Genomic DNA, 21782 nt, shown 5'->3' with positions numbered 1-21782 from the left:
TAAGAAAGAAAGAAAGGAAGGTCAACCAGTTTTTCCAAAAAGACAATGCTGCTCGACAACAGCAGGATACAGTAGCCCACCTACCAGTTGCACACTAACCAGCCTTGCAATTCATGCTGGCCTAAGCAGGTCTTTTCCGCAGGAAAGACAATTTAGCTGCTCTTTCTGTTTGGGTGCAGTTTTTAAAGGTCTTGGTGGTGCGTCTAGCAGTGATACTTTAATGAACTCTATGGAGCTAGAAAAGTTTGAAATATTGCACATAACATGACAGGGCAGATCTACACTCTAAACTTCAATACAGACATCATCACAAACTCCCTCCCAAGGGATCTAGAAGATGGATCTCAGATTAGCAGAAGGAAAGTGTCAGTTATTTCATTTTGCAGTAGTAGTACCTTCAGGCACAATCATTAGTTTTGAAGCTCTCCACCTTTGCCAACTTGTGCAAATCTATTCAAGGTCAAAAATACAGAGAGGAAAGAAAGTAGCCTAGGTCTCCTTGCAAAATCACTTCATGTCATATAGAAATACACCTCAGCCTCTGGCAGTCGCAGAAAAACTCAAGTGCTGTAGTTCAGAACTGCTATTTGATAAATATTTTGCGAATTGATCCCATTTACGTCGAGAGAAGTGGTTACTGTAAGGGAATAAATTGAGGCAACAATAATAAATACCCTGGCAGATAAGAGCAGGTGAAATATAGCTGGAAGTAATAATAACACTCAGTGTTTGTGTATAAATCAGGTCTAGAGATACAGTTACCGTGCAAGCTATGAAATCATCAGACTGAATGCTTTAGACGCCAACGGTATGAGCAAACCTTTTCAGAAATTAGACAAATTATCACCTGAATTAATTTTCAGGAATATGAAGTGTGTGTTTGTGTGTAAAACCTTTGCGTAACCCCCTAAGGGTTGTGACAAAGTACATGGCTGTGCTCCAAGATAATGTGTGAAGAGCAAAGTAAGGTAATTATTATGACACTCATTAATGGCAGGAAAACAGTTTTCTTTCTCACACACACTGTTAACAAACACACTGACCGAAACCTTAATGAGCTGGCAAGGAAAGTCTTGACGCAAACTGTTGTTTCCACCATGTGCTTCTAATTTGAGCCCTCTTGTCCTACATAAATAGCATACCATTGGTTGTTACCTGCCTGAGACAGACCTGAAGAGAATAGATGGAGATTATTCTTGTTAAAAGTCAAAACACATCAGCAGAGAAATTATATGAAAATTAGGAGGACACTTTGCGTGAATTGGCTTGATCCAAACTCAGGCGAGATAGAGAATGTGTTATTTTGCAGAGGCGTTAATGAGATTTCCTTAAATAGCTTTTTAGATGAACACTCTGATTTAGAAAACAGACAACATCTTTCCTTCTCATCATCTTCAGAAAATTACAATTTATATAATCCTTATGTCATCCTAACCATATAAGCACATAAGGCATTATATAAACCAAACTAAAATAATTTAGCCATTCAATTAAAGCGCAGTCACAAATATATCAACAATAAACTGTCCAATACACACTGCCGTGATGCTAGAGAGTTCTGGGTTGTTGCCGTGGCATCACTATAAAGTCGCTAAGGTCTTCTGTTTGTCAGCATGTTGCTATGGAGTTTGTAGGGTGTTCTGGGTTGTTGCCAGGGCATTGCCAAAGGAACTCTGGTTGCAAGCCTGTTGCTACGGAGTTGCTAGGGTTTTCTGGGCAGTTGTTAGAGAATTACCATTCATTTGCTAAGGTCTCCTCCCTGTCAGTATGTTGCTATGGAGTTACCAGGGTGATCTGGATGGTTGCCAGGGCATTATCATACAGTTGCCAAGGTCTTCTGCCATGTCAGCATGTTTTTATGGAGTTGCTAGGGTCTTCAGAGGGTTGCTAGGGAATTACCACACAGTTGCTAAGGTCTTGTGGATGTCAGCATGTTGCTACAGAGTTTCTAGGGTGTTCTGTGTGGTTGCCAGGCACTGCCAAAGAACTTTTGGTTTTCAGCCTGTTGCTATGGAGTTGCTAGGGTTTTCTAGGCGGATGCTAGGGAATTACATAAATCTACCACATAGACTCAACTCAGATATCCTGAGTACTGTAAATCTAACTGAAGTAAGTTCCAATAAAACTATACAACAAATGAACTCAAACAAATGTAAATATTTCAACTGAAATGTTAGAGAATACGTTCCGCCTTAGCAAACACCACCAGCAAGATATTTCAATCCACTGAGGCTTGAGAAAAAGATTACTTGTCTCTCACCTGTCCATCATTTAGAGGGCCCGATGAGCCCTGAGTGTCCAGTTCTGTCTTCCTGCCCGCTCTTAAACAGGTGTCCTCCAGATTGAATGTGGAGTCTGACAGCTAATCAGGAATCCATTAGTTCTCCGTGTTGTGCTATTTGTGGATGGTGGATAATGTTGAGCGCCCCTCCTCTAATGTATCTACACCAGATCAACTGAAGCGGTTCCTCGGCAAGGAGCGGATAGCTTTATCCCCACACCTGAGCACTCCTGACTGCCTACGCGCCGGCTTGCCAATCTCATCTCTCCCTCTCTCTCTTTTTCATTGCTCTTCCCTTCCTCTCTCTCACACTTGACCATATCTTTCTCAGTCTCTTTCCTCCATGTCTCTGTTTGGCTTGTTCTTTTGATTACATTGTCCAGGAAAGGACGTCCAGGCTCAAAACGAAGCGAGACCGGGTGAAGAGATCCAAACAGGAAGCAGGGAAGACACAGACAGGAACAACATCACATTGCCTCCTCTCAGCCCCTGTGCTCAGCTGATAATGTCTGCTATTCAATCCTCGCAACAATCTCATTCTCGCTCTCGCTCGCTCTTTCTCACTCTCTCCATCTGTAACGTACCTCACACTTCTCCAAGGATTTCTTTTCAACACCAAAGGCAACAGTAAAGTTGGACCTAGAGCTCGGGCACATCTGCACTCACTCTTTCCATACTGTTCCAGAAAATCATACAGCTGTGGCCACAAACTAAATGACACTAAAATACATGCCCAGTGTTCTGAAAGGGGATATATAATACGAAATGCAAAGCCTTGATGGAAACTCTCTTCATGTGTAGGCAGCTCAGATATGAGAATGAGAGCATGAACGTATGTTAAGAAGAGACATTTAACTGCAAACTGCAATGGAAGCTGAAGATGTGCACCTCGAACAAGAAAAGTGAAAAGGAAAAGTGAAAAAAAATGCAATATGATTCATTCATGACTTCCCAGCTAACAGGGAACTTTCACAAAACTTTCAGTAATCAGTCAGAAATAGATGAGTCAGAAATTGTATAAAAAACTGAGACGGCACAAAAGATTACACTCAGGTCATGGCAAGCCAAGGAAGTAAGTGACTAATCCACTGGGTCAGACCTACCCAGCAGGCTAATAATGTCAGTATGAACGTCAGTTCTCTGTGTAGCCAGAAACTGAGCTGAACTTCACTATTATCCTTAAAACAACCTTCATCTCCTCGAATGCAGAGGACTCAGAACATCCTTAGACATATTTGGGTGATGTCGTTTCACTCCTGCGGTGCTGGAAAGAAGAAAAGCCTGCAGCCAGATTTCCCCTGCAGTCGTGTTCTGGCGGCGCTTTGTGTCAGAGGGTCTGTTGTCTAATTTCCCTGTCACTTTTCATACATTCTGCACTGAACCACAGTTGCAGAGCCTCCGCATTGAAATTCAACCTCAAACAGAGCATGAAAGGGGCAGGCCACAGCGTTCCCATTGCTATAGCACACACCCTAGAGATTTAACATAACACACATTACATATCGCTTCTAATTAGTCAGCATTTTACCCATATGGTGCAGATTAAAGGGGATCCGCTTGCATAATGAGAGTAAGCGGGGACGAGAGATAAGCAGGCATCGGTTCAGCCATTGATATACATATCTGTTTCATATATGTCAGCTTATTTGTGCTAATGAGTCTCATTAGCAAAAACAATTAGAACTGATTCATGGTTTCAGTGGAAGAAAAATGTGACTTGATGACTTTGCATACTTGTACCATGAACTCAAGTATGTACTTTGTTAGTAATAAGAAAGTGTGTGTAGCAGGACTCTGGATGAATTTGCATACTAGCACACTATTTCTGTATGACAGAAACAGAAAGAGTAATATGCTTGTATGCTATAACAAATTCAACTTGTTTGGCAATATTTAGACATTATATCATGTCATAAAATTTTATTTTTATCTAAAACTTCCATATTGAACACTGTTTTAGCTTGTGTATGTTAGCAGCTTATATTTCAAATCTGTAACCAACATAGCTTAAGGAAATACATGAAGTAAACCATCAAATGTATATATTACAAAATGTATTTCATTGGACAATATATTGCCAGTCATCAAATATGTTGAGTAAATAAACATATATTAACAATGTAAACATATGAGATTTAGTTTAAATAGTTTAAAAAATTAATATTTTATAGTTTAAAAGTGTTTTTATTTATTAAACTACTATTTTCATTCATTAAACTGATTAAAAGTGACCGTAAAGACATTTATAATTTTACAGAAGATTTCTATACTGTTATTTTCAAATTTATAGTCATCAAAGAATCCTGACCTCCTTGTCAAATGTATGCGTGTGTGTGTGTGTGTGTGTGTGTGTGTGTGTGTGTGTGTGTGTGTGTATTTGGATAGGACATTTAGGACACAGAAAATGAGAATCAACACAAACTACTTGAGGGCAAAATTTGCCAGTAAAACATGCACATATACAAGAACTCAAGAAAAGCATATCATTTGGACAACTGGCATATTTTTAGCACATAATGATTTGGGATGCTTAAATTCTTATCTCTATGTTTCAGTAAAGATAGTATGTGAATTAAGACACGGCACTGTAGCAAATAGAACTTGCAGTGGTTATTCATATTTAAATGAGCAGAACTCTATAGCCAAACTCTGGCCTCGGGATTCTAATTAAATGCCTCACTCAATTAAAAACTTGACTGACACTATCTCTTAGCCTCTTTTATATGCACACTTCTGACAGGGTTTGCGTTTTGGGCCTGTTCTGAAAATTAATCACTAATTTATTAGCTTTCTGCACAACCCCATTGCCAAACGATGCCACGGTTCTCTGATGTCGACAGATCCTCTGCTAATGAAGCTGTTTACTTTAGTTAGTATCTGGAATACCTAATGAGCCATTATGAGTTAATTGACTGGGCTGAGAAGCATTTATTTTTGGGGTCTAAAGTCAGCTCGCTCGGATTAAACCAAGGGTTAATCAAAGCAATCCAATGAGAAATGACTTCTTCCAAACCTATTTTTAACTATCAAATTATTTTTTTCTTTTATCGCTCTCCTCAATTACTTTGTTGCAGAAGTACTTTAAAAAAATGAACTTACATTTATTTCTATTTTCTGTTATTAATAGAGAATCAAAGATTCTTTTTCAGTATGTTTTTGTGTAGTTCATTCTTGCATGTGGTTTCATGTAGCAAGTATTTTTCACACTCACATTAAAGACGAATAATTCAAAAACTGTAAGTGCAAAAGTCTATAGATATGTGAAGGACTGTCAAGAGGATGAAGATGCTAAAATCGAGCATATCCAGAGGAGTTGTACCAATATAAATCGGGGCGACTCTAACCTGCGGAGCTGTGCAGCTCTTGGAGGCTGTTTCTGCAGATAAGGTTCTTCCAAACAAACCACAGAGGCAGAGAGCACTCTGAATCAGAATTCTGCCTTAGTGAGTCAGCATTGGCAAATCCATGGTTGTGAAAGGCCAAAGAAAAAGCCTGGTCATATATAATGATATTTAAATGTATATCAATATAAAAAATATTCACTGTAAATAATATTAAATAATAATCAAATTATAAAACATAAGGAGAAATATAGAGCATAATTATATACAGTACAATAAATATATATATATATATATATATATATATATATATATTATAGATTAAGTTATACTCTATAATCTTATACTCTATACTCCTGTTTTACTCTAAAATACGTTACATGGATGCAAAATGTGTTGCTTCTGTTGAGCTACAAAGGCTGCTTGGGAATCCGAATTTTTTTTTGTCTACAAACAAGACATAAACGCATAGCATAAGTGGTGCTGAGGTGAGCTGAGCCTCCTGAAGGCCAGATCCATTACTGCTGACTGCAGACCAACGAACACACCAGTACTGAATGTGCTGTTACTATGGTGACGCTAGTTAACAGCTGACAAAGGGACTGACTGATGGGCAAATCTGACTCAGATGCTAAAGGACAAATGTAGGAATGCAACATGGTTCTGATAGCCAAATTAACAATGCCACTTACTGAAAAGGCTGTTTTACCAAATAGAATTAGCTTAAAATGATGCTTAAATAGTCATTTGGCTATTGGTATTTATAATAGCTGGAACTACTAAGAAAAAATAAGAAGAATTTATTTTCTTTGGAATATAATGCACTGAACATCTGTGCACAATAAGACATGAAACATGAATTTAAAGTAAATAAAGTCAATTTTGACCATTTCAGTAAATATTACATTAGACAAGTTCTTTATCAGGCCACTGAATATTTGTGTTGAGAAACATATTGTTGATCTGGAGCGCATGCAGAAGAACATCAGACTCAATTAAGACCAAAGCCGCTGCACATCCATTTATAGTACCAAAGATCCTCTGCTTCACAGGCTCCAGGGTGTCCTCCAAAATTAAAAATGTCAGCCAAGGCAGGAAACACGGGAGTGGGAGGCAAGGGCTTGTTTTAATTGGACAACATGCAAGTTCTTAATGTTCGATAATCATAAGCTTTGTGCCAAAACCTAGTGTGCTGAACTACTGTACATAAGCAGCATTTTAAGGCATCATAGGAGACTGTTTTAAGATACTTCATTTTGGCCAAATTATTATAGGGCAGCATTGTGGCATGAAGCAAAATAGGTGATTTATTATAAAGTGTAATGTATAATAATAAAAAAAAATATATATATATCAAATTATAAAATATATAAAGATGTTATAAAAAAAAAAATTTAGAATTTCTGTGTGAGCTGAATCTTCCATTGAGATGGTGCACTGGCTTGCTGCCAGTGTAGAGTTCAAAAGCAGCCACTTATAAATGTACATTTCACTTAGGATGCTGCTTAGAAGTCAGTTGTCTATGTAGAACAGCTCACTAACCTTTGGAACAAAGTGTGGGTGGAGAGTTTTTGCCATGCCTCCCTCCTATAATAGCCACTGGCAGTGTAAGGGAATTATGGGAATTGTAGGCAATCTTACCCTCTATTTACATTTAATTAGATCAGGGAATGGAAAGAGGACCTGCAGGCTCTAATCTTAAATCCATCCAGGCTGACCTCTAGAGGTCAATTTCATGCCTCTGAGTGATAATGCTGATAGTAATTACCATGATTATCATCAGAATTATCGCGGCTCTCATCGATGGCTGACTCCGGGGCTGTTATATTATTAACCTCTGTGCTTAAGCATATCATTTGGCCGTAGCTTGTTATATAGTAACTCACAACGATCACAGGGTCTGACTGTCCTGGTGAGTCAAATCATGTCTATTAATCAAGGGGCTATGGTCTAATTGTCCTCTATAGCTAAATCAATGCTAATAGGAGACCAAATGTGAACAGATATTCCAGTTTGGGACCAAATGTACTGTAAAAGACTGAAATCAACAAAATAAAGCCCCTAAATGACCATTACTCTGAATATTAAGTTGGATGTCTGTGATCAGTAATGTCTGTGGTGGTCATGGTGCATGAAGAACTCATAATCATCTCTGGCTCTATCCTGCATTTATAATTTATGTCAGGGTCATTACAAGGCCTGGTGTCCACTTGTCAGTGCTTTGTAATGCTCTTTAAGTGATCGCTCACATCCTCTCACAGCTAAATGGATGGGATCAGGATTTAATTGCTCTGAATTTTAAGCAGCCCCTCCTTTCTGCCAAACAAGATGAATAGGAAAGGCAAATTTGAAAGAAAAAGGGGTAAAGTCCATCACTTCCAGCTTAAAAAAAATCATTGTTATTGTCACAAACTCTGAGTGTGTTTTTGTAAAATTCATAATCAGCTCCATTAAAAAATGCATTACTTATCACTAAAAACGCACAGAAAAATTGTTTGTTCTTTGTTATTTCTTTCACAATCAAATGGGTTATTAATGTGAGGCATTTGGTGTGTTTTAACATGTTGCAATGCAGTTGCTAGGGCATTCTGGGTGATTGTCAGGGTGTTGCTATGTGGTTAAAATGGTGTATGCACACCTAAAGTGAAATTAATTATTAACACAAGTAAATTACATACAAAGCCGATGCAAATAGACACAAATTCATGTGATTCAAATGATGTGAACTGGGCAATGCGTTTGTCACAAATGTGAAATATCTGCCTCAATCGCAACTGTTTCTGAAAATTTCAACTCGAGCAGAAAATTTGCTTGACATGCTGTCAAGCAAAGAGCTTATCGAAATGTCCGGTTGTATCAGAATTAATTTAATTTTTTCCCGCAAGTAATCTAGAGAGCGTAAAGCAATGTAAATATTCACTTTGCTTTTGGTGTGACGTGTGAGCACACCACAGGTTGTTCTGAATGTTTTTGTAAAGAGTATAACTGGACACTCACAAGTTCATTCTAATGATATAATATAATCATTTTCCGCAGCAAGACTTTGTCAAGGAATATTTTTAACATGTTGCATTGCAGTTTCTAGGGTGTTCAGAATGGTTGGCAACGTGTTGCAAAGATGTTCAGAGTGGTTTAGCAGGTTGCCAAGGTGTTGATAAATAGTTCCTAGTGTTTTTCAGTATGTTGTTATGTGGTTGCCTGGATGTTCTGGATGATTGCTGGGGTGTTACTATGTGGTTGCCAAGGTGTGCTGAGTGGACGTCAGGGTATTACTATGTTATTACCTAAGTATATTGCTGTGTGGTTGCCTAAGTGTTGCTATGTGGTTGCTAAGGTGTTCCGACTGATTTTAGAATGTGCTAAGGTGATTTGGCCAAAATCAGTGAAAGCTTTATAGTCCATAAAGCAACAGCTGCCTCCCCTCAAAAAGTCACAAATAAAGGAATAAAATATATCTGAAATGCTGCTCTAGATTAAAATAACAAGAATAGGCTAATTTAGAGCAAAGTATCTATATATACACACATGCTGTAGTGAAATGCCTTCAGGAACAGGCGTCTCCTGAGGTGAATATTTATGGAATAAATCAGGCTGTGCTCTTTAGAGGGACACTAATGAAAGCTCTCACCCACAGCCACAGCACTTCGGCAGCTCGATCCATCATTCCAGCGTGTGGGGGGAGAGACGGCTGCAGAGGAGGGGTCACTGCTGATGTGAGGGCTTTCTAAGGCGACCCTGCTTGTTTTAAGGGCCACGGTGAAGTAAAATGGTAAGGAGGTGGAGCGCTGCAAGGTCCAGGTCGAGGGGGGTGGCACTTTAGCTCCACGGAGATGGAAGCACAGGAGAGTTAATGAACGAATTGACACGCGCTGCACATAGTGACAGTGGCAGCGGTTCCGCATGGCTGCTCACATTATATCATCTCAGGGGTACGCTCCCCACACCCCACCTTCATTTGTTCACACAAACCATCTGTAGCACAGTGAAAGGATCAGAATACAGTGCATGGAATCTGTTTCTGATTAAAGCTTCTTCTTCAGGGGGGAAACGAGAATGCCAGTATTAGAAATGAACAGTAACAAAAAGGTTCTGTTTTTTAGAAGAATGTAAATCGGCTGTTCTGAAGGGAAATTTAAGCAGCCATTTTATGCAGGCAGGCAAATGTAATCAATTATTAAGGAAATAAATATATAATGTAAAAAAAGCATCATAATTTCAATACAATTAAATTATAAAAATACAATTGTTTGTATGTGAATATATGTATATACACACACACACCTAAATGTTATCTATCTATTTATCTAAAAAACAGACAGACAGACAGACAGAATTCTTTATTTGTATATGCAAATACTGACGTGTTAAAATATAAATATTGAAAAAAAGCCATTTTAGGCAGGCAAGGAAATCTAGCCATTTATTTTATTTAGGCAATAAATAAATAAATGCTTGTATTTTTAATAATCTATTTTCATAATTTAAATGTAATTCTAAAAATATAATTGCATGTATATGCAAATACTGACATGTGAAAATACATAGAAAGCTTTTTATGCAGGCAGGGCTCTGGGAGGGTGTTTAGATGGGGGTACAGCAGGGCTGTGAGGGTGGAGGAGAAGCAGATGGATTGAGAAAGAGGAGGAGAACGACCTGTCCTGGAATTGAGCCATAGCTGAGATCTCAATTTACCTTCTGCACGAGAGAGACCCATTCCTATGCCAACACACCTGGGATGGCACACCTGTCAGTGGTCCAGGGAAGATCTAGAAATAGATCTAATTGATACGGCTACATTCATGGCTTCTGAAAGCTGGCAAGATCACCTTACTGCACAAGAACCTTCTTAAGGAGTGTAAAAAATTGGAATACCACAAGCAAATCTAGGAATATAGTGTTCACATCCTTGCATAATCCCACTTTAAACAACGGGATGAAAGATTACTAATACAGTGACAGATAAAGATCTATATAGGAAAGCATGGAGACTATGATACAGAACAGACACAGCCTGAACTCTAGATAAGAAACCACAACACTGAAAGGCTCTACAAAAACGTTAAAAGAACACATCCATATTGGCTGCCCACTGCACCATTTTAGGTCAGTGTGTCCTTACTTAAAATGCAGCAGCTGAGACCAGGGATCAGGGGTACCGCAGAAACAAATGAGAGCCACAGGAACGTGACATGGCTGAGTGAAGCCGAGGAAAGCAGAGGAGGGGTTGTTGAAAAGTCAGGCATGGTTTCGCAGGGGTGACAGTTGGCCCCTGACTCCAGCGAGCAGGGTTGATGATAGAGTCTCTCACGCAGGCAGATAGCAGCAGCAGTAAGATCAGCTATTCATCCTGTGCCAACAGCAGACAGCAACTCACAGACTGGAAAAAGGTCTTATTAAAAAGGTCCTCATATCGATATTCCTGTTCAGGCATCAAATAAAATAAAGTAAACTATAACTCTTAAAATATAACTATAACTCTTAAAATAACTCTTTTTTTTTTATTTTTTTTTTATTTTAAGATGACAAAAATAGTATTAATTTTTTTATTAATAGTTTTACAGTTGAAATAAAAATACTAAAACATAAAATAAATTCACTTTTGAAAAACATGTCCAAAACACCATTAAGTTACATAAATAAAATAAAATAAAATAGAAATAAGAATCACTGAATCATTCCCTCAACCGATACATTCAAATCATTGTTCATTCAAGTGATCTTCGTCATTAACGAGTCAATGAATCATTCATTCAAAAATTTGCTCAAAAACAAATTCATTTAGGTGCAAAACCAATAGTCACTTGAAAACATGCAAAATGCAGTTCTTGCAATGACTTTGTTTGCAATCATTTTTGGTAAATGTAAATTATAAATGTTTTTATAATAAACAACAGCAATATATATAATATACTTTGATATACTATGAAATTCAAAGAGAGATCGAGAGAGGGAATCACATATCAAAAGAAGAACAGAGTATGTTTCTGGTATCTGGAAAGAAGGCGTGTAAATTACAGATGCGCAGCTGAGTTTGACAGCCCTGCCACATCATTAACTGAACGCATCCGGATGGTCAGGTCATGACACCTGTCCCATAAAGCACAGCACTCTCTCAGGAAGGCATGTTACGACGTCTGTAAATTTTCAGGTGCACAGAGTGAGGCCAGAGGAAAAGCGCAAGGGGTGTGACACGGTCCTGCTTCAAACGAAGAGAAAAATGTGTGCCAGGTGTACACACACTTTGGCAGGATCGTCTTTACCTGTCAAACAACAGGCTGAGACACATATATACACAAAAGAGGGCTGTCCTTCATGTAAACCCGCACCTTGGGCTGAAATTTACAACCTTCTTTTTGCACTGCCGAAGGATGGCTGACATTGTCTGCTACATGAGGGCACGGTTATAAATCATGCGACACACTCTCTCCTGCTCCTTTCCTTCTTTCACTGCTACGAAAGAAGAGATGAGCAGCAGACACATGTGGAAAAATGCAGAAGCAATAGCAACACAAGAAGCGTGGGAGGACCATTTAAAATATTTAAAACTATATAGCCAGTGGTTTTTAACTGGTTTTACTAGGGCCAACCCAAAACATTATCAAACAGTTTGTCATAAAAAGAAATATACCTACAATTTTATACATATATAGTGTGTGTGTGTGTGTGTGTGTATATATATATTATTTTAAGTTAACATTTAATTTCATTTTAGTTATTTGTTTATTTATTTTTAGTTTCAGCTTTAGTTACCTACAATATCCCAGGTTCGTTAGCCTATGTATTTGTTATTTTCCTATTAATGCATAATTAAAACTATAGTTGTAGATAGTTATTTGCATCTGCTGTCTATTGCACACCAGTTGAGAAGCACAGATCTAGTACATTCACTTGGTCTGGTTTCTGCCAGCATGGTTGATATGAAGCAAGTAAATCACACTGGACGCCTCTTAACCTCTCTGTGATCTGAGCATTAAAGAAATATTTACAGTGTTTGAGCAATACATCTACAGTAAGATCCCTCACAGGGATTAAGAGCGCACAAGCAGTCTAACAATTCATTCTACAGATGAGGCTTAATGTCATCAATCATATTTGTTTATCCCTCATGTAAAACCATACTACATCGCAGAAGCAGAGGCGCTGCCAAGTGCTTTCTACTGTAAATGTTTTCTGCCCATTGACACATTTGATAGACGGCTATGAGAGATATAAAACAAAACAAGGAAAAATGTAAACTTTTTTTTAACAGAAAATCCTCTCATGAATATTAACTATAAATGGAAAGACATTAGCATTTGAGCAGGATATTAATCATGTTCCCAGGCACCTGTCAGTGAGCTAATTGGATAAAACAACCAGCCAGTCAGCAGCCACCATCATCAACAGACAACTAAAGTGATTTAAACAGCCAATCAGGAAGCTGAAGGTTTCTATCACAGACCTGACACTTGTTCTTCATCTAAATGTCAAAAATGTACTTCCATTACTTTCTTTTACTTCTATAATCCATAAAGATGTGTGTTTTAGGAGTCATTTCATATGTAGAGTAAGTAAATGCATTTTAATTGAAGATTACAAAGTCTTTCTTTGCATGCACCAATAAATCATATCAGATTACTTTGTTTTTACCGTACACACACACACCTTCTAGCTCTCTAGCTTACTTTTCTCTCTAACATATAAATTAGTGTAATGTCTGAATTTTAAAGTGAGCTAGATTAGTATCTAATATCACCCAAATGACATATCAAAGGGAAATGTGTTTCCTACTAAAGTTGAAGCTGAGGTTAGCACTATACTGTCACGTCTTCACTTTCAAAAGGGCTTTGCTTGCCCTCACCTGAGGACAACGAATCAAACCGCAGAGGTTTGAGATTGTGACAGGAAGATTAGTGATACCTCAAAGCCATGTTAAAGTCTCCGTTTAGAAACACGCTCAGGGTATGTTCTCCGACAAAGCGTGTGAAAGGATTCTGGCTGGGTATTTCTTCAGAGTTGCATCACAGTGCTTCACATGGTGTCCGACTGGTAAAGTCCTGCTTTTCCTGTACAACTATGTGACTCACTGCTTACCCACCATAGTATGAGGCATTGTTGGAGAAATTAACTAGCTAATCAGCTGTTTCCCAAACTGTAGTAGCCTAACTGTTGCACATCCATCATTTGAATGTAGTTGCACATCACTTATTTGAAAAAAGTCTTTACACTAAGCATGTAGGATGAAATGTGTATATGTAATGAATTATATGGCTTTTACTGCGTATTAGCCTGCTTATGTTGCTCAAGAGCATTAGCTATTTAGGCAAACACCAAATTACTCAGAAACCTGAGAAATCTGTATTTCCAACCACACAACTTTGAATAGTTTAATGTTTTTAACAACACAACTTACAATCAGTATTTGCTTTTGGGTAACACACCCTTGGACAGTTATTTATTTATTCATAAAAGCGGACCTTCTCAAATGACAATTCACCAACTAGATGAGTAAAGATTTTGAACAAACTTTGAAGTTGGCTTGATAACTTCAAGCAGTTAATTATTTGAAAATCATGATAGACAGATTAGACCGTTATCTAGATAGATAGAATGTTGCAGCATGATTTAACATCTTTTAACATAGTTTAATATGATTTACATGTTGTTTTAGCACGATTAGCATGTTGTTAACATAATTTGCATATTGCTAATATGTTTTAGTATGTTGCTAGTATGTTATAGCATGTTGTCCTTGATAGTCATTAAGCTTTGCTAGTGATAGAAAGCTTCAACGCACTATGAGTCTCATTGTACAAAAGTTCTGACCCCCCTTTTCATAGTTTTGATCATTCTGTTTAATGAAAATCATAAATAAGTCAGATCAATTAGAAAAGCAACCCGAGTTAGACCAGTCTGAGGGTCTGACCCAGTGATGGTTCTGGCATGAAAACTCTAGGAAAAGATACAGTCCAAAATTTCCAAACGAAGAAACTTAAAAAGCATTTGTGACCCTGGACCACAAAACCAGTCATAAGGTTACATTTTTCAAAACAGCTGAATAAATAAGCTTTCCATTGATGTATGGTTTGTTAGGATATGACAATATTTGGACGAGATACACCTATCTGAAAATCTGGAATCTGAGGGTGCAAAAAAATCTAAATACTTAGAAAATCACCTTTAAAGTTGTCCAAGTGAAGTTCTTAGCAATGCATATTACTAATAAAAAATTAGGTTTTGATATATTTACAGTAGGAAATTTACAAAGTATCTTTATGCAACATGATCTTTACTTACTGTCCTATTGATTTTTGGCATAAAAGAAAAAAATTATAATTTTGACCCATACAGTGTATTTTTGGCTATTGCTACAACATACCCCAGTGACTTAAGACTGTTTTTGTGGTACAGGGTCAAATTTACTAAAATCTAAATTACTATGACAATTCTAAGGCTTAGATATTTTCAAAGTAGTCCATAAAGACCAGGCTATGTCTTGTTTTTCAATACAAATATCCAAACAGCCTTAAACCACGATACATTTGTGGGAAGTCGTGGCCTAGTGGTTAGAGAGTTTTTCTCCTAACCCTAAGGTTGTGGGTTTGAGTCTTTGGCTTGCAATACCATCTGAATATGGGTCACCATACTTAGCTGTATGTCACATCACTTTCACTGTCACATGTATCATACATGTATAGTATAGATAAATGTATGGTATACAAAGAATAGTTGAAGTCTTGTTTTCTGAGAAATTAAGCAAAAATAAGTGAGTTTATATTTAAAAGAACAAATAGCTGCCAATGAGGTAAGAAAACATGAACCATTGAACTATTATTATTTTTAAACCTGTTGGCAAATATTTGTTCATTTTGATCAGTTTCTAAGAAAACATAACTTTTTTCTTTTTTTATAGTGTGATCAGAAAGTTAAGTAAACATTCCTTCCATATTCTAGTTACGTTTTTTTCTGACAAATGAATTAAAAAGTCATGGAGATCTGTTGAAACTTATTTTCTGCTCCCTAAACATTTACATTTATAAAATATGCTGACATATTAAATTGTGCTCAATTCAGTTTGGACCTAAAATTTTCTTTACTTGGTCTTAAAAAGGTCTTCAAATTACCTTCATAAAACCTGCACAAACCCTAAATAGCTTTAATTGAAAGGTGAGAATTCTTCCTTTCATTTTTGGCCTGTCGTTTGGCACAGTGGCCACAAATAATAAGATGGAGGAGAAGAAGATAAAATCACAGTGCCACCACAGCTGTAGCCCTCTGATACAAATACATTCATAAAATCCAGCTGCGTGTAGTAGGCCTGATTTATTAGAGGCTCTCACGAAAACGAGAGGTTTTGAGGTTTCACATGAGGCATCCGTCTCCTGCTATCTTCCAGTGCTCTCCTCCTCGACTCCAGCTCTGATAAAAGCCCATGATCTATATCCTCGCCCCCTCCCACGGCCCCACCGAGCGACACAGACCAGAGCACGAATCACTAGACAGAGGAGAGGATGTATTTCCCATAGTGCAGTATGACATAATGCGTGTTTCAAAAGACAATGCACACAATCATAGCAGCAAATGATTCACACTAGATCGGATGATTCTTTATAGAAAGACAGCTATGGGAAAAAGTCACCCAGTGATCAGAGCATCTCATATGACACCATTAACATGACAACACCTGCCAGTGTCTGTGCATTTGTGCAAGTATGTTTACATATGTGAGAAATGTCCTGTTGACAACTGACAGCTGTGACGATGAGTGTGAGTGAAGGATCGAACTCGAGAGGACATGCAAACACTCTCAGTGTTTGACCCCAAATCCCTCTACACCCACTGTATGACTTTGAAGCGACAGAGTTTTTAGGCTGACTGCAGATGTGCGTCAAGCTTATCAGGTATTCAGACCATGGTACAAAATGTTAAAAAAAGAGCAGATTGTTGAAGGGAAGCTGTCATTTCTTAACACTGCGCTCTCTTATAGTAGGAAGGACTCATTAAAGTAGATAAAAATCTATTACTTGTCTACTTGAATCATGTTTTTAAATTATATTCAGCAACTCCTGCTAGAAAATTAGCATGCTAACAAAACAAATCTCAATGGTGATTCAAAATTATTGGCTGAAAAGAGCACCTGTAGCAACATTTCTACAAAATGATATTGCATTTCTTTCAATATAATTTCAATATATTATAATATGTTAATATATTGAACTCAATATATTGATATATTGAAATATATATATACATTTGTTACCTTTTCAAAGTGAAATGTCCAGTAAGTAGTGCTAAAAAACAGGTTCAGTTTTACTGAAAACAGATGATTCTTGCGAAATTGTAATATAAAATGTATACATGTCTAGTAATTGGCACTAAAATTTGAATACTGTTTTGAGTTTGAAAATAACTTACCACCTTAACTAAAACCTAACCTAAACCTATAAGATAGTGTTAACAACAGCAAACATGACCTAAAGTGCATTTGCTGTAGAAACCATGCCATTTTAGCTTCAACAAATCTTTGAATTCTCTTATCGTGACTCATGATTTATAGGATTCGTACTTGAGTCCTACATATCCCAAGTGCAGTGCTGTACCAGGTGAGCTATCAAGCAAGTTTACTATGTCAAAAAAGCCACACATATGGAGCTGCTTATGTGATGCACATGTGAAAAACTATTACTGTAGTTTACAAATCATGTACCATGTTAAAAGCATTTTGAGGTCATAATTATATTATTGAAAATCTGCCACTTTTCTCAGAATTTATGTGACCAGGAATAAAATACTTTTTTTGTTTACTGCCACTAGTGTGAATTGTATTTATATGTATGTGTTTTACAGTTTTGCAAAAGAAATGTAGGTAGAGGCACATTTTTCAATTGAGTTTATGTTGCCAAATATGCAGTATGCATGAAACAGTAGACCAAAAATTACCATATGACGTACAGTACTACTTCAGCTGAGATTCTCAAGTATGCATCAAATGGTCACATTACTATCAGATGAAGCCATAACAGCAACATAGCACTGTAGGTCACATGATAGTGATAATGTTCAGTCGAAGAATAATTTTTGGTTCCCTAAAGAACCTTTCTGTGAAACATTTTTTCTACATTTTAAAAACATTTTTCCACTATAACTAATCTTTTGTGACATGGAAAGTTTCTATGGATGTGAAATCTAGGTGATTCGTGGAACCTTAGATTCCAAAAAAGACACTTTTTTTAAGAGTGTAGCACAGAATTGTAAGAAACCACAGTCCACTGAGGTCATGTGACATCAAACCCAGAGTCTTACCTGGCAAAGAAGGATGCAGCAGCGGAGGTGCCACTGGAGGGCGCTGTGGTGACCGTGGCAGGAGGTGGGGCAGCAGGGCTGTTGTATGGACTGGGCCGGTCAGCATTGTAGCGATTGAGAGCGGCTTCATTTAGACCCTCCCGGTTGCCTTCTGACACCATCTGAGAAATCTGTATGCAAGTAAACATGGGTATTAAAAAGTATCTGCAAAACAGCCAACTAAATGAGAGCAAATGGCTCTATTTACAGATAAACAAATGCAATAAAGCTCAGGTAGTGTTCTCAGTATTTTATGTCCCCCATGGCTCTTATTTCACAGATATGCATGGGAAAAGGGGTTTAAAACTCTTTCTATTTGTGTCTGAACTATAGCAGCGTTTCTGGAAAGTGTCCTGGGTGAATAAGTTTAGCGCAGAATCTGCCAGGCCTTCAGATAAATAACTCAGCTTAGACGTGAGTCATGAGAAACAGTCCTGATAATTGTGCTGTGAAGGACCCACGGCACGGCTGGCTTTCTTAAACAAGCATTCAGCCAGACCCACTCAGGGAGATTTGGAAATAATCCGGACTCCCTCCCCTGCCCCAGCTGTAAATAGATGGTGAGGGCACTGCTGTTGCTGTGGGCCGGGGTCTGTCGTTTCACCCCAAATAAGGACACACGGGTCCCCGAGGAGGATGAGCTCTGCTGTACAATCAACCAGCAGCCCTCTATGTGTTTACCCAGAATGCTTCACAAATGTAGGAAAGTCTCACCCAGATAAGCTTGGATGGACAGTGAGAGAATCCAGATCTGTGCATTTGTCACTAAAATGCCCAGCATTAGACGTACATGTATCACAAGATCATTTTTATGTATTTTACATATGATTGTATTAACACATTTCCACAAAAGAGTAATTTCCACCAAATATATTGTTTAATTACACTGCGTGATGGAAATATTTTTATAAGTCTAATTTCACTGCTAAATGCATAAATACATAAAATAACATCATATTTTCACAATTAATACTTTGATTATTCTTCACAAGGCCAAGCTCTGCAAGACACTAATGTTCTTAAAAATACTAGAGCTATATTTATTATAAATTGCATTATTATTATTAGATTGTATGCATAATCATAATAGTTACTATTATATACATTTAATAATATAAGAATGAATGTAAAAAAATGAAGGTATTGTAACAAATAAAAAAATGAATGTGATCTTTATAAAAATGATTATTAAAATAAAATGATAATTTCTCAAATGAATTTTATGAAAAGAAAAAAAAAACTAAACCAAAAAAAAAACTAAGTGTTCAAACTGTAAGAAAGAAACAATCAATTATGATTTGTGTTATATATAATCTGCTTCATGTGTAAAATAATCACATTTTCTCCATAGCCTCTTTTATCAAACACAGACACTTTCTGCAAACAGGCCAACCAGCACCAACAGTGACTTTCACACTTCAGAGAACGAGAGTCTAAACTGAGCTGTTCACAGCCAAAGGCTCATGGTGTCTTCACAGCCTCGCATGTGTTATTTCAGTCTGGCTGCAGGTATGGTGACAAAACGCACAGCCGTCTTAAAATACTCCATGATAGCACATGACTGACAGGTATATTTAGGAGTGTCTGCACTCGTTACAGTTCCTTAACGCAGCATTGGTCTGGGCAGACATCATGTGACCGAGCACTGGATTTACAGTAGGTGTGTTTGCATTTGACAACTGCAGTAGCTGTTGGAGTAAAATGTATGGAATGAAATGTCACGGGAATAACCACAAACCATTAATAAACTTGATAATGTGCAGCTAATAATGAACACTATATTGATTCTTTGCCATCAAAACAAATCAGTATAGATTTATATAACAGTGATCATCATAAACAATATTATCCTACGACATACTGAAGAAAGTGTCAGTCTAGAAGGCTCAGTACAGAGGGCAATTTGAAAAATATTAAAAAGCTTTTATCCCTTATTAATGAATGGATTAGGCTAGTACACAAAGCTAAGTCTTGCTCATTCGGTACTCACTTGTCAAACGATGATCTTATGACATAATAGTCATTATCTAATTCTGATCACGCAAATCTCCCTCCCTAAGCCAAGCCAGAACAATTATGGAAGCTAAGCTGCTAAAATGGGTGTTTCGAAGCTAGAATTATGAGCAAATTAATATATATAAGCCTATTAAGTATTCAAAAACAGTCGATCATGACAGATAATTTATAAGTCTTAAAGAAACAGTTCACACAATAATGAAAATGTACTAAAAATGTATTCATCCTCAAGCCGTCCAAGCCGTCCAACATTTAGTATTACATCACTTGCTCACCAATGGATCCTCTGCAGTGGATGGGTGTCGTCACTCTCAAGCCATCATCTCCATCTTGGATGGCCTGAGAGTAAATTTCAGCTAATTTTCATTTTTGGGTGAACTATCCCTTTAAAGGTAAAGAGGCAAAAGAGTCTGTTTAAAGGCAGGGTAGGTAATACATGTATAAACAACTTTCTTCCAAATTTGTTTAAACTTTCTATATATATCAATGCATAATTAAAATGTAAGTACTCTAATAAAAAGAGTATAAAAATAGAGTGACTCTAGACCGTTTAATCTGTATTAAACACAGCTCATTATTTCCATTTCGGGACGAAACATAGGATTGGCTTAGGCGACTGTCACTCTCTCGCAACCATGGCAACCACCCTTTTGCCACACATGACCTGCCCACTTGCGCGTGCACGTTTTATTTGAGGAATTCAACAGGCACGGATCCTAGGAATACCAAAACAATGGCAGAGAAACAGCAAGCAAATTTCACAGTACCAGCCTATGCAGTTAGTGAAGGCAAACCAGGCAAAAAAAGTAAGACAGTAACAGTACAAGAAAAGGCAATGAACAAAAAGTCTTTGGATAAACAAAGAAATAAATCGCGAGTTTATATCGGCGTGGCTTTCCAGCGATGACGAGAACTGAGGGAACTCAAGGGGCTGAAAAGTGACTCCTTGATGGCTTTATTTCTGCTGGACAGGTAAATCTTTCTTTTTGTATTTTGATCATACATATTTTTTTCATGAAGCATGTGTCATTAGCACACGTAGCTGTGTAATATAGCTAACATAACATTACTTAGCGAGCCATAGTAGAGGCTTTGGAAGGAGCCCAGAAGGGAGGGGGTGGAGTGAATGGAAATAATGAGCTGTCTTTAAAACAGTCGTGAGAGGTCTACAGACACTCGATTTTTATACTTTCTTTTTCAGAGTACTTACATTTTAATTATGTATTGATATATAAATAAAGTTTAAACAAATTTGGAAAAAAAGTTTTTTATACATTTTTTTACCTACCCTGCCTATAATTCTCAAAAAAAAAAATCTCCATAAAACTAAAGAATGCAATAAAAGTGTACAATATGGACTTTATAAAAAATACTTCTAAATCTTCAATGAATATTTGTTTTCCATGAAGCAATTCTATCCTCATAGCCAGTCAGATCATCTGGGAACCGACGGCTGATTTGCCATCTGTTGTGCAGGAATGAGAAGAAGGAGCATTAAATACCAGCAGTGCCAACAGCACAGATTGCACCTCTCGGCCCATCCTCCCATCATCTCTCCATCCATTCTCCTCCCTCATTTACTTCTCCTCTCTCTCCTCTGTCTGTTAGTAGCCCTTTGTTTGCCCAAATGTAATGCCCCTATCCATCTATCCATCCCCGTTTGACATTAACTTTGACTTTCATACCGTGCTGCTGGTCCATATGGCTATGTAAAGCCAAATTAAAAATCATAGCATTTCTAATATCAGTCAGATAAAGGTTATTCAAAGATTGACAAACAGCCGGCTACATGGCAAGTCTTCTGTCCAAGTTCTCCAGTTACA

General features: G+C 37.4%; 1 protein-coding gene across 4 annotated transcripts in view; it reads right to left on the bottom strand.

Annotated features, from left to right (window-relative positions):
* The window catches only part of LOC132112477 (kinesin-like protein KIF26B), an 88509-nt gene that overhangs the window by 33032 nt on the left and 33695 nt on the right, over window positions 1–21782 (bottom strand). For 3 of the 4 annotated variants that reach the window (XM_059519963.1, XM_059519964.1, XM_059519965.1), the window contains exon 4: window positions 17905–18074. In XM_059519963.1, coding sequence (XP_059375946.1) covers window positions 17905–18074 — 170 coding nt within the window. Of the gene's footprint in view, window positions 1–2260; window positions 2773–17904; window positions 18075–21782 lie in introns of those variants that run through there. The other variant, XM_059519966.1, reaches the window with a different exon arrangement.

The sequence above is a fragment of the Carassius carassius genome, chromosome 32 (assembly GCF_963082965.1).
Source record: "Carassius carassius chromosome 32, fCarCar2.1, whole genome shotgun sequence".
Lineage (NCBI taxonomy): Eukaryota > Metazoa > Chordata > Actinopteri > Cypriniformes > Cyprinidae > Carassius > Carassius carassius.
The sequence above is the reverse complement of the archived record's forward strand: the minus strand, read 5'-3'. Positions and strand labels throughout refer to the sequence as shown.